This window comes from Microtus ochrogaster, linkage group LG1 (assembly GCF_000317375.1).
Source record: "Microtus ochrogaster isolate Prairie Vole_2 linkage group LG1, MicOch1.0, whole genome shotgun sequence".
Taxonomy (NCBI): domain Eukaryota; kingdom Metazoa; phylum Chordata; class Mammalia; order Rodentia; family Cricetidae; genus Microtus; species Microtus ochrogaster.
The window spans coordinates 3860957-3872771 of NC_022027.1; the positions used below are offsets into that span (position 1 = coordinate 3860957).

General features: G+C 58.9%; 1 protein-coding gene across 3 annotated transcripts in view; it reads right to left on the minus strand.

The window, feature by feature from the left end:
* The window catches only part of Arid3a (AT-rich interaction domain 3A), a 25486-nt gene extending 14877 nt beyond the window's left edge, over positions 1-10609 (minus strand). The window contains exons 1-3 of one of the 3 annotated variants that reach the window (XM_013350685.2): positions 10424-10609; positions 6692-7344; positions 5881-6187 (exon numbers count right to left, since the gene is read on the minus strand). In XM_013350685.2, the coding sequence (XP_013206139.1) occupies positions 5881-6187; positions 6692-7083 (699 nt within the window). In that variant the 5' untranslated portion in view covers positions 7084-7344; positions 10424-10609. Of the gene's footprint in view, positions 1-5880; positions 6188-6691; positions 7430-10280; positions 10373-10423 lie in introns of those variants that run through there. The other 2 variants (XM_005359093.3, XM_013350686.2) reach the window with 2 other exon arrangements.
* Between the last annotated feature and the right edge of the window lie 1206 nt (positions 10610-11815).

Sequence of the window (11815 nt, forward strand, 5' to 3'; positions counted from 1 at the left end):
ACACACATAGATACACACACAGATACATAGATACACACAGACACACACATACATACACACTGACAGATATACACATAGACACAGACACACACATAGATACACACACAGACACAGGGATACACACAAATACACACACACATAGATACACACACAGACACATAGATATACACACACACATAGATACACATAGAGACACATAGATATACACACAGACACACACATACACAGACACACACACACAGATACACACACAGACAAAGGGATACACACAAATACACACACACATAGATACACACATAGACACATAGATATACACACAGACACACACACATACATACACACTGACATAGATATACACACACATAGATAACACACACATAGATACACACACAGGCCGGGCGATGGTGGCGCACGCCTTTAATCCCAGCACTCGGGAGGCAGAGGCAGGCGGATCTCTGTGAGTTCGAGACCAGCCCTGTCCGAAAAACCAAAAAAAAAAAAAAAAAGATACACACAGACACACAGACACAGACAGACACACACATACATACACACTGACATAGATATACACACAGACATAGACACACATAAATAACACATACAGACATACACACAGACACACACATACACACAGATACACACACAGACACATAGATACATACATACATACACGGACATACACACAGATACACACACAGACACATGTACCCACACATAATTGGCCCAAGGAACAGTTCCAAAGACACGGGAAGGTTTGTCTGAGTGGCCCAGTGTGGAAACCGCCCCGTAGGCTCATCGCTGTCTGTCTCCACCCTCTTGAGGGTGGCAGCTTTGGGGACACCGCTCCCTCTGCCACGGCGTGTATTATTAGAAAGCGTGGGGCGGACGGCACTTGGCAACAGGTCACAGGGTGGGGAGCCTGGCCGGCGGCGGTGACCCGGTGGCCAAGTTGGCGGCATAGGAACCAGATAAGGTTCTTCCGGCTGAGTCAGCACGGTTCCCGGGGGTTGGCACGGGTCGGGGCGCAGTGCCAGGGCTGGCGGGCAGGCGCCCTCCTGTGCCTGCCACAGCTCGCTGGCTGGGCGCCAGTAGCCACAGCGACTTTGATGAGGCAGCCCCGGGGGCTTCCCAACACCTCCAGTCCCTGACACCCCAGCACACGGGACTCCTGAGCCCCAGGAACTCCGGGCTGGGGCTAGCCGCCAAGACTGGCTGTCAGCCCAGAGACAAACATGCCCCAGACATCGACAATGACGACAAAGACAATGCTGCCCTCAGAACCGGGAGCCTGACCTCTGGGTCTGCCTGGCACACCCTTCTCTACAGAAAATGGTAGCCTATCCTTCACCTTCTGGCCCCCTCTAGTCCCTGCCTCTGGGTCTACCCAGCACCTCTCTCCTCCACTGCTCCACCAAGGCTAATTCTGGTTTTCCAGAATGTTCTCCTAGAAGTAGACCCTGTTTTTCTTGCCTGGTCAGTGTGGACTCTTAGCCACTCAGCAAAGCCCCAGCCAGCGCGTCCCTTCCCCTTCCCGTGCAGCAGCGTTACGTCCCCTAGGCAAGACAGGGAACAAGCACCCACCTCCTCCCTTGTGGCCCCTGAGGGCTCGTGAGTAGCCAGTGTTTAAAGTTCTGCCTGGGGCGGACACACCAGGTGACAGGGACCTGTCGGCCCCACCCAGAGCCCCCACCTCTAACACCTGGCTAGCTGTCCATTTCCCTGTGCAAGGGAGGAGGGGAACAGCCACAGCCACCTCGGCGGCCTTCCCTCCTGCTGGAGGCCTCCCTCTCCACTGGAGTGCTGTCTGCTCCCCTAGAACTGGAAGCAGACTCTAGCGGGAGAAGACCAGATGGCTCAGAGGTACAGCATCTTACAGCCAACCCCCGTGACCCGCACACAAGAAGGCAAGAGCAGACTCCTCTGACCTCCACATGGGCTGTGACGCACATCCCCTGCTCACTCAAAGTAAAGAAAGAAATGTCAATTTTTTTTAACGTGTTAGGGTTAGGAAGGGAGGGTGGAGGGTTTGCTTGGGAGGATGGAGAGTTTTGGGCCAGCCTGGGCTACAGCACCAGGTTCTGAGTCTGGATGTAAGAGCAATGCTCACCCCTGACCAGTGAGGCCACCGTCCCCAGGTCCCGATAGTATCCATCCATCCATCCACCCTGGGCCAGATGCTGAGTAGAGCTGGGGCAGTGATTCCTCCTGACGTGGGACTATGACAATCCTGTGCCTCAGTTTCCCTTCTAGTCCCTTCCTTGTAGGATGAGTAAGGAGCCCGCTCATTTTTCTTTCTTTGCAGCTGGGTCTCGGGGAGCCAGGATATAGCTCAGGTGTGAACTTCCACCTCCTGCTCCCTAGTGCTGAAAGAGACGCATGCCACCATGCCAGGAGTGGGCACGCACGGCCTCGTGCATGCAAGGCCAGAGCTCAACCGTATTTGTTTATTTAGAGCCTAGGCTGGTCTTGAACTCCTCAATGCTCCTGCCTCGGGCTCTCTTGGGCTAGGTGACAGGCATGTGCCACCACAGTGGGCTTCCATTCTATTTCTGAGGTCAGGCATGGAGGTGATGGGTATGGCTGGGGAAGACCGACCCTGCACAGGGAACGTGGACCGACAGCTGCCGTGACAGAGCCCCTAATAGGCACCTTCCGACTGCTTGTGCTACCTAGCAATTTCACTTCAGACACACGCCCATGAACAAGAATAAACCCACGAAGGGAGAGCTGCAGAGCCAAAAGGTGGAGACAGCCCGGTATCTGGCCCAGATGGAACGAACACGCAGAACAGTTGGCCCACAAGCCAGGGTACCACACAGCCATGAACGGGAACAGGGACTCTGATATACCACGGAGTGCAGTCTTGACACTGTGCTCAGAGAGATCCTGACATGCCCCAGAAGTGTCCAGAACGGGACATGAATGTAGGGCGCTGTGTAGGAGACAGGTAACCACGCTGTGGGGATGGAGCTGGAGAGGCTGACACATTCTGAACCAGACAGGAGTTCTGTTTATGATCTTGACCCCATGACTGAGCTAAAGGCCAGGCATGGCAGAGCATGCATGAGTCTGAGGCAGGAGAGTAGCCCTGGACTACACATCAAGACTCAGCCTCAGAAAAAAAACCTAGGTGTGGTGGTGCCCGCCTTTAATCTCAGCACCGGGAGGCACAGGCAGGGGAATCCCTGTGAGTTCAAAGCCAGCCTGGGCTACTGAGCGAGTTCCAGGACAGCCAGGGCTCCACAGAGAAACTTTGTCTTGGGAAAACAACAAAAAATCCTCACAAAAGACTGCCAGCTTGAAAAAATCCCAGCGAGGCCACTCTGAGCCTGGGTGTGGCCGCAGAGGGACAGGAAGGCTACAGGATGTGCGTGCGTCCAATGCCAGGAGGCCCAGATCCTGATCACAGCCGTGAACCGCGCTCCTGTGTCCTCTCCTCAGACCCACAGCCCAGGGCCAATCCCAGCTCTCTAGGCTCAGCTGGTGGAAACCAGCCGTGGCCAAGACTGGGAAGGAAGACACGGAGACAGTGCCAAGTGGCCAGCCAGCCGGCACCGCCACGTGCCAGGAAGGGAGCGGGGCAGACGCCAGAGTCAACACAGGCCAGGCCTGCGGCTGACATCTGTGGGGCTGGCTGGACCACTGTTGACACAGGCCACGCAGGTGCCAGGCCAGCAGGGCAGAACGTGAATCCCAGAGCACAGGGCTGGCTTCTGCTGACATCAGCTCTATATCCAGCCACCAAGCAGTCTTGTTTCCCAGAAGACCACTGGGTCCCTAACACAGCGTTGGTTCCCCAGGACCTCTGCCTGGCTCTTTTCTCCCCAGAGATCCCTCTTTCTGAGCTTCCCCAGCCCTGGGGGTAACAGATGCACACCACGTGGGTCCATGAGATGCAAAAGTAGGCCCTTATCCAGGGAGCCGCCTCCCCGTTCCGTGTACACAAACCCCCTCCCAGACTGTGTCTCTGCATGACCCCTGACCCTGACCCAGGATATCCCCCAGAAAGGCCCCCACAATGGCTCTTGAAGTCCCCCTTTGTCTCGCTGCATTGGGGGTAGGGGACGGGGTTGGGGCAGCCAACCCCTGGCCTTGTTGCCCTTTTTATGCCTAGTCAATGTGGAGTCGGTGGGGGTGGGGTGAGGGGTGTGGTGGCATGCACAGGGGATACCCGTGATCTGTGAACATAAACTGTGACGCAGTGGGGAGGGGATGACCGACTTGCTTAGCGCTGGGGTCTGCAGGGAGCCGAGCCAATGCCAGGAAAATTGATAAACTTTGCTTACCCTCAAACTGGCAGGCGCCAGCTGAAAACCACACACCTTGAGCCTCTCTGGGCCACAGACCTTTCAATTCCTTACAGAAAGGCTCAGGCCGCGGCTGTTCTGGACCAGGGAGACCGAGGCACTGACTGGGGGTGGAGCCCACACACACCCAGCCAAACACAAATCGTTTTATGTGTGGTGTGTTTGGCAAGAACCTCCTGGGGAGTAGGAGGCCCAGTCTTCAAGCCCACAGCCACCTCCGGGCCTGGTGTGGGACGAGGTGATGTCCATTTGACAAGTCAACTGGCAGACTGCCCAGCACACACCTAAGCAAGCCAGGGCGAGGCCGCCCCGCCCAGCCTGGGCCCTGTCTCAGCAGGTCCCGCGAGGGCACAGAGGGTTTAATTCTCCTCTCAGTTCCTCGAAGCTATTCTTTGTGCCCCAGGGCCTTTGCGTGGCCTCGCCACCAGAACAGGGGTATTACCACGTCTTGCCCACAAGTACTGGACCCTAACCTAACTTAGTCCCCTTGGTGTCTCAGCTCCATGGCTCCCTGGGCATACTCTTCCACGCCAGATGATTCTCCAAAGATGGCCCCCCGACAGCAGAGCTCAGGTCACCCCCAGAAGCCATCCTAATCAGCTCTGTCACCCTGGGACTCAGCCAAGTTCTGGGGCTACCTTTTGACCACACAAGACTTAGCTCTGGAGCCAGCCTGGGAGCTGGTTTCCACCCTGGCCACACACCCAGGGGTCGGCTGGGCCAGCTGTCCAGGCTGGAATGCAGGCCCCAGCCGGGCAGGCCAACCATCTGGTTTCCATTGGCCTACCGACTTCAAAGGTTCCCTGCTGGCCACTTCCTCCAGCTTGGCTGCCTGCAGGGAAGAGCTAGGGCGCCTGAAGGGATGGCTAGGGCCGGCTGAGCTTCCTTCAGGCCCCTCCCTGGCCCAGGACACCTATGGGGGTCCAGGGACACCCTCTACCTAGCCAAAAAACACAGCCCAGCACTGACGCAGGACCCTAGCCCGCTGCTCCCCCACCCCCACCTCCCCTGGACACTGTAGCTCAGGCCACAGGCCTCTGCAAACCTCACAGCTCTCCAGAGCGGACTCTATAGCCTTGTTTCGGGTCACCAAGACACCTCACGCGTGCTGCGCATGTGTACACGTGTAAACCACAGGCGGACGCAGGGCACCTCCCTCTAGGCTCTCCATGGTACTGTTTGAGGCAGGGTCTCTCACTGACTCAGCTAGGCCACCTGCCGGTGAGCCCCAGGGGTACTCCTGTCTCCCAGCGCTGGGACCACAAGCACACCCCACTGTGCACAGCGTTTTCTAGGGGTGCTGGGGATCCAAACGCAGTCCTCCTGTTTGCGCGGCTCTTTACCACCAAGTCGTCCCCCAACACCAACAAGCCACCTTTCTACCGAGGAGGAAGGACTCGGCAGAGTCCCACATTGTCCTCAAAGTTCCTGGTGCCTTGCCCTGACCTGTGTACCTCAGCCACACTCAGGATCTAAGGTGGGCCTCCCCAGGATCCTCACCATGTCTGGGGGTAGGGGCGGCGGTGATCAAAGGCCCCCCAAAAGGCTGGATGGACCCAAGCGCATGGCCTACCTGTTTGAACTGCTCCTCAAACGTCCAGTCTCCGTGGTCTGGCAGTGGCATCTGGGATGCCGTGTGAGTGGGGTGGGCTGGGCCAGGTCCCAGGCGCTCAGGGCCACCCAGCATCCTGGGACCACCATCTCCACGGAAAGCCCGAGCAGGTTGGGTCTTGGGGGCAAACAGGCCTGCAGAGCCAAGGCTGGCAGACCCTGGCGGGCCCAGGCCCTCCTCCTCCTCTTCCTCAAAGTCCTCCTCCTCCTCCTCTTCCTCCTCCTCCTCCCCTAGCTCTTCCAGGTCTTGTTCTTCCCACTTGGGCTTCCTGCAGTGGAGACAGGCACCCTCCGTCAGGGTAGACAGGCAGGTGCCACCTTGTCTTAGTGGCAAGGCCAGGCCCACCCATTGCCCCTGCCTCAGTTTCTCTCTCTGCAAACAAGAAGAGCAGCCACAGGCTCTGGGTGGGTTCCTGCCCACACCCCTCTACCCTCTGAATAGACTCTTACAGAGGACCCCAATACATCTTCTCAAAGGTTCTGGCCTCAGGACCTTTGCATGTGTGGCTCCCCATACTTGGCTTTCTGTTAACAGTTCAACATTCTCCAGGTCCCTTCTGTCAAAACTCACCCCTCCCCCACACCACAGCCTCATTTTCTCGGCAGCATTTGGCACAGCCACAGAGAACACCAAGTCTCAGGATCCCCATGTGGCGAACCCAGGAACACAGGTTCACTCAGCAAACACTTGGCCAGACCTGCAGTATCCCCTCTGTAACCCTCCTGGCTCCCACAAAAAACATCAGACGCTGCCGTCCCCAACCCCAACTCACGTGTCATCATCCGAGTCCATGTCCAACAAATGCCCCTCTCCTTCCGTGTGTCCTGGGCCCTCCCGGCCTCTTCCACGCAGGATGGGTGAACCCAGAGTCCCTTCCTGGGCTGTATCTTCATCTTCGGAGCCAGGAGGCCCATCCTCAGAGCCACCAGGAGAGGATGGATGTCCCAAGCCAGCAGCAGCGGCTCGCATGGCAGCCAGCGCAGCCATCTGCGTCCTATGCATTCGGGCATTCTCAGGCTCCCTGTCCTCATCCGCCACGGTGGTCCGAGCCCGGATACCAGTGGGCTCGGGTGGTGGGGGTGGCGGCGGCTGCCGGGCCTCCAGTTCCTGCCGGGCACGCTGTTGCCTCTGAATGAGGGTTTCCATCACAGCCTGCAGCTTCATGGCCCTACGGGCTGGGCCACCCCGGGCACCAGGGGCAGGTGGTGGGGGTGGCCCCTGTGGGGAAGGGTCTTGGCTGCACCGCAGCGTGGGAACCTCGGGGGAGCCGGGACAGTGCAGGGTGGCGGTGGCAGGGGCAGGGGCCGCCAACTCAGGCTGAGGGGAGGTGGGGCATGCCAGGGGCTACCAAAGGGCTCCTTGCTGTCACGTTGGGCACTCAGGGGCAGAAGCTGGTGTCAGGCTCATTCAAGTGCTTGTAGACTCCTGGGGGAACACAGGAGATGAGGTTAGACCACACCTGCGCCCACGGACACATCCCTCCTCAGAATCCCTCACACCTGCTCACGCAGGAGTTATTGTCCCATAAGCAGGACAGTGTGGGAGGGGCCTGGTGTCCTTGCTTTCTTATTGGCTGTACCCCTGTTCTAGACCCTGGAATGCCCTCTGGGTTCTGGATTCTGGCTCTATATTCTTCGTGTTGCTTAGCCCAAGAGGCCTGGAACCTTGGTCAAGATTATGACCTTGCTGTGTGTACAAGCCTTAGGCAATGCACCCTTCTCTCACACACACACACACACACACACACACACACACACACGCGCGCGCGCGCGCGCGCGCTGCCTCAGAGAGACCTCAGCTGGTCTCAGGGCCTGATCTGCCTATAGAGTGGACAGCACGCAGGTGATGGTGGAGGGTCCTGGGAAGGAAGGTCTGTGCTGCAGATGGGGGAAACCAAAGTTCAGAAGGTCACCCAGGCTGGGGTTTGGCCGGGTATCGGTGTCCTGTGCTGCTCATCTGGGGGTAAACGTCCCAGAATATAGCATCCTGTGACAGAAAGGGGCCCTCCTAGGCCTACCAGAAGCCAGCCCCCAATGCCCAGGCCACACCCTAGACCCCCACATAAACCACCAATAAAACAGTAGGAGGAACCCAGCAGGCCTGACATCAAGAAGAAAGTTGAACCCACCTCCCAAACAGAGGACCTAAGGGGTCACCCTTAGCCTAACCTGAACCCCAGGACACACATGACCCCCGGGACTTACTCCCTGGGCTGTGGGGAGGAAGGGACAGCTGAGGGACTTTCTGGACCTCGTCCTCCACCTAGGGGACCCTGCAGTGCCTCGAGGCCTCCAATGAGAACGGGGAAGTCTGTCCCCCTTCCCTAGACATCTGGCCACCCAAACCGTGGGGCTCACAGGAGAACTGTGGCAGGTGTGGCCCCAAGGGACCTGTGGGTCTAGGATTTCTGAGACAGGAAGATTTTAGAGGCCCAGCAGTGGAGCAGCCATCCGGGACTCAACACACACACCCAGTGGCTGCTGGTCACCACCCCTACCTCCCGACCCCCCACCCCGTCCACCAGACCCAAGAACTGCTGAAGGGGACATTTCTGGACACTCTTTGACGTGGTCCATCCTGTCCGTGCCTCTGACAACTTGGAGCTGCTGAGCTCACACCGTATGGAAATGTGGAAAGTGACACCCCTCTTTGGAGCAGGGTGGGGAACACACAGGGAAAAGGCCAGAGGAAGCCCTTCTCCCAGACTCTGTCCCCCCTCCCAGGCCTGCTTGGTTTAATGACCCTTCCTGGTGGAGGGGTGGGGGAGGGGAACAGGGCTGGCCTCCACTGCTGGGGTTGGTAGTGGGTGGAGGGAGGTGGGTGGGAACCCCAGCGCTGCCCCTAGGCCAGCCAGGACAAACCTCCTACCCTCCGGGGGTACCATTTACCCCTAATCTGCTGTTGCTCATCCCTGGAGAACCCTCCCGCCCAGCTCTTTGTCCTTGGCCCCCACCCTCAATTTACAACACCCTCAGAGAGCCAGGACTGGGTGGCTGGTGTTTGAGGGGGGAACAGGCTGGGGTGGGGGCTGGGAGAAGACCCAGAGCCACACCCTCATCCCCCACCACCTTCAGGCTTCTGGGATGGGGGGGAAAGGGAGAGAGGGAGAGAGGGAGAGAGGGAGAGAGGGGGAGAGAGAGAGAGAGAGAGAGAGAGAGAGAGAGAGAGAGAGAGAGAGAGAGGTCACCAGCTCGGCCAGGCCTTGCAAAACACGGTTATTTGGAGTTGTGCAAGGCCAGGGCCCGAGGGTGGCGAAAGGGGCCCCTCTCTCCTCCCAGGGAGGTGGAGGGGGAAGGGCAGGAGCTGGGGAGGGGTCTGGGAAAGAGGGCACCGTGCCCCCCCCCACCAGGAGACGTGTGCAAAAACACATTCCAGTAAGTCCTAGTAGTCAGAGGACAAATATAACAACAAGACAAACGAAAACCCCTAAGGTAGTCGGGATTTCAAAGGCTTCTTGGAAAGAGAGCTCAGGAGGGTGTGGGGGGGAACCCCTGCTGCCCAAGTCGTAAAAAACGGAAGATATTTGACAAACCGGCTGCAAGTTGACACACGCGCGCGCACTCTGCGCTTCCTGCCCCTCTTTTGTGTCCGGGGGGGGGGGTAGGGGGTCCTGGGACCCCGTGGGAAGGATCGGGATGGGTGCACCCCGCGGGAGGAGAGGGGACCCCATCGGTGCACTGGAGCTAGGGAGCGAAGGGGGTCGGGACGGCGAACCCCGTTGGACGCAGGGTTTTGGAGGAGAAATAGAACCGAAGGCACTGGGGCGTGGCGCCGCACCCGGTCTGGGATTTTCCCAAGCACTTGGGAAGGAAAGCTGAGGCAGGGGGATGGCCTCGAGTTCCAGGCCAGTCTGCACTTTAAGCGGAGTTCTAGGTCAGCCTGGACTACACGGTGAAATCCTAGCTCCAAACATTAAACATACGTTTTTTAGGGAAGAAAAAGCGAAATGAAGTCCCCAGAGCGCAGCCCCCAGCCCCCGCGCGTACACACTCGCACACACCCCGGGTGCGCTTCCTTCCGCCAGGGGACAGCGCGCACTCGCGACCCCCGCGCGCCCGGACATTCGCGGACCGGATGAAGGTCTCCAAGGTCTACGGCCGCGACAGTCGGTCGAGTCACCCACCCAGCCCTACAGCCCCACACGCATCCCTGCCTAACTTTGGAGACCCCACACTTGTCTGTTTCCAGGGTGCTGGAGCCGTGCTGCAAAAGGCCTAACGAAGACTGCTCGGGGTGGCCCGGGGGGCGCATGCCCGGGTGCCCGGAGTCCAGCCCGGTGGTGGCCTCCAGTGGCCTCTCTCTCCTTTGGCCTCCCCCTGATGCCCGGTGCACGCTCCCGGTTCCGGGGTCACCCGCCTCACCGAATCTCCAGGCCGCGTCTACACCTCCATCCGTCCGGATCCGATAGGGACGAGGTCTCCGCGCGCGACCGGCCCCCCGCCCCGCCCCTCCCCCACCCGGCAGACGAATCGCCGAGTGACAAATTGCTCTCAGATGCAAATACCTCGCCGGTGATTCAGCAGCCCCGGGGACTCAGGAGAAGGTGGTGGGTGTCTCTCCGAGGTCCCCCTTTCCGAGCTTCCCCAAGACCTCCCCGGGTTCCCCCCTCCGACTCAATTTACGGACGCCCACGATGGGAGGAGGTGGAGGGCAGCTGGAAAGCCGCGACGGAGGGACGGAAATTTTCAGGTCGCGGCCCCTTTAAATGATAATAAATAATAAAAGGAAGGGGGAACCGGACTGAGGGACGCCCCGCCCCTAGTTTAGGGACTGTGTGCAAAGTGCACGCCGCCGCCCACGGCGCAGAGCCGCGAGCGGAGGGCGGGGCCGCGCGGGCGCCGTCGAGGGGAATCAGAAGGGTTTCGGGGTTCCTCACCCCACCTGGGAGCGGAAAGCCGGCTGGGGCCCCGCTCGTTTCCTGGTTTCACCCACGTGAGATGGAGCAGCCGAGCTGGCGCTGGGCCTCCTGCTCACTGCGCTTACCGAACTTTTCCAGCCCGGGTCTCCACAACTCTGAAATGGACTTAAAATCCCGGGAGAGGCCAGCGCTGCGGGAGGGGGCGGGGGGGCGGCGGACGCTCGCCGGGGAGTGCGCTGCATGCGCGTTCGAGGAAATGCGAGGACCCGTGACGACCCCGCCTAGGAGCGAGGGAGGAGGACCGACCTTTAGCCGGCTCGGCCCTCCGCGTGCGTCTCGGTAGAGTGCCCGCTTCTTAGCCCCCATTTTTCGGGATGGAAACTGAGGCACGGTGTGAGCTCGGCTCAGAGTTACCTAGTGGGTAGCGTGCGTGCTCAGGGCAACCCCCCACTTCCTGCAAGCTCCCCGTGGGTAGTGCTTGCTGTTGGGGGCTCTTGAGCAGCCTGAGCCCCTCAAAAGCCGCTTTGAGGGAGAGGGCAAGTCCGGTGCGGCGGGTGATTCGGACGCCGCAGGTGGCCGCAGACGTCATCTCCACACCTTGACCTGTCGGGGCGTGGCCCCAGGGCGGAGCCTGCTCGTGAGGCCGCGGTCCTCCGCAGCGGCGCGGGGCCTGTGCGGTGCTTGAGCACACTGATCCCAACACCTTGTGGGTCCCCCAGAGTTTGGACAGCGCCCCCCAAACCATACTGACCCTAGTGCCTAGATAGTGAATGCAGCCAAAACGTTACATATGCTACTCTACATGTAAACTATCACTGTATGTGAAGCACGCATGGGCAGCCCGTATATGGTGGCTCTGTTGAATTTGTCCACGTTGGGTTTCATGGTCTAAGCTGATGAGGACGACTGACCAGTCTCTTCCTCACATGTATTTATGTGTGTATGTATGCATATATATGTGTATATGTGTATTATGTGTGTATGTATGTATATGTGTGCATGTGTGTATGTATGTGTATTTATGTATATGTGTGTATG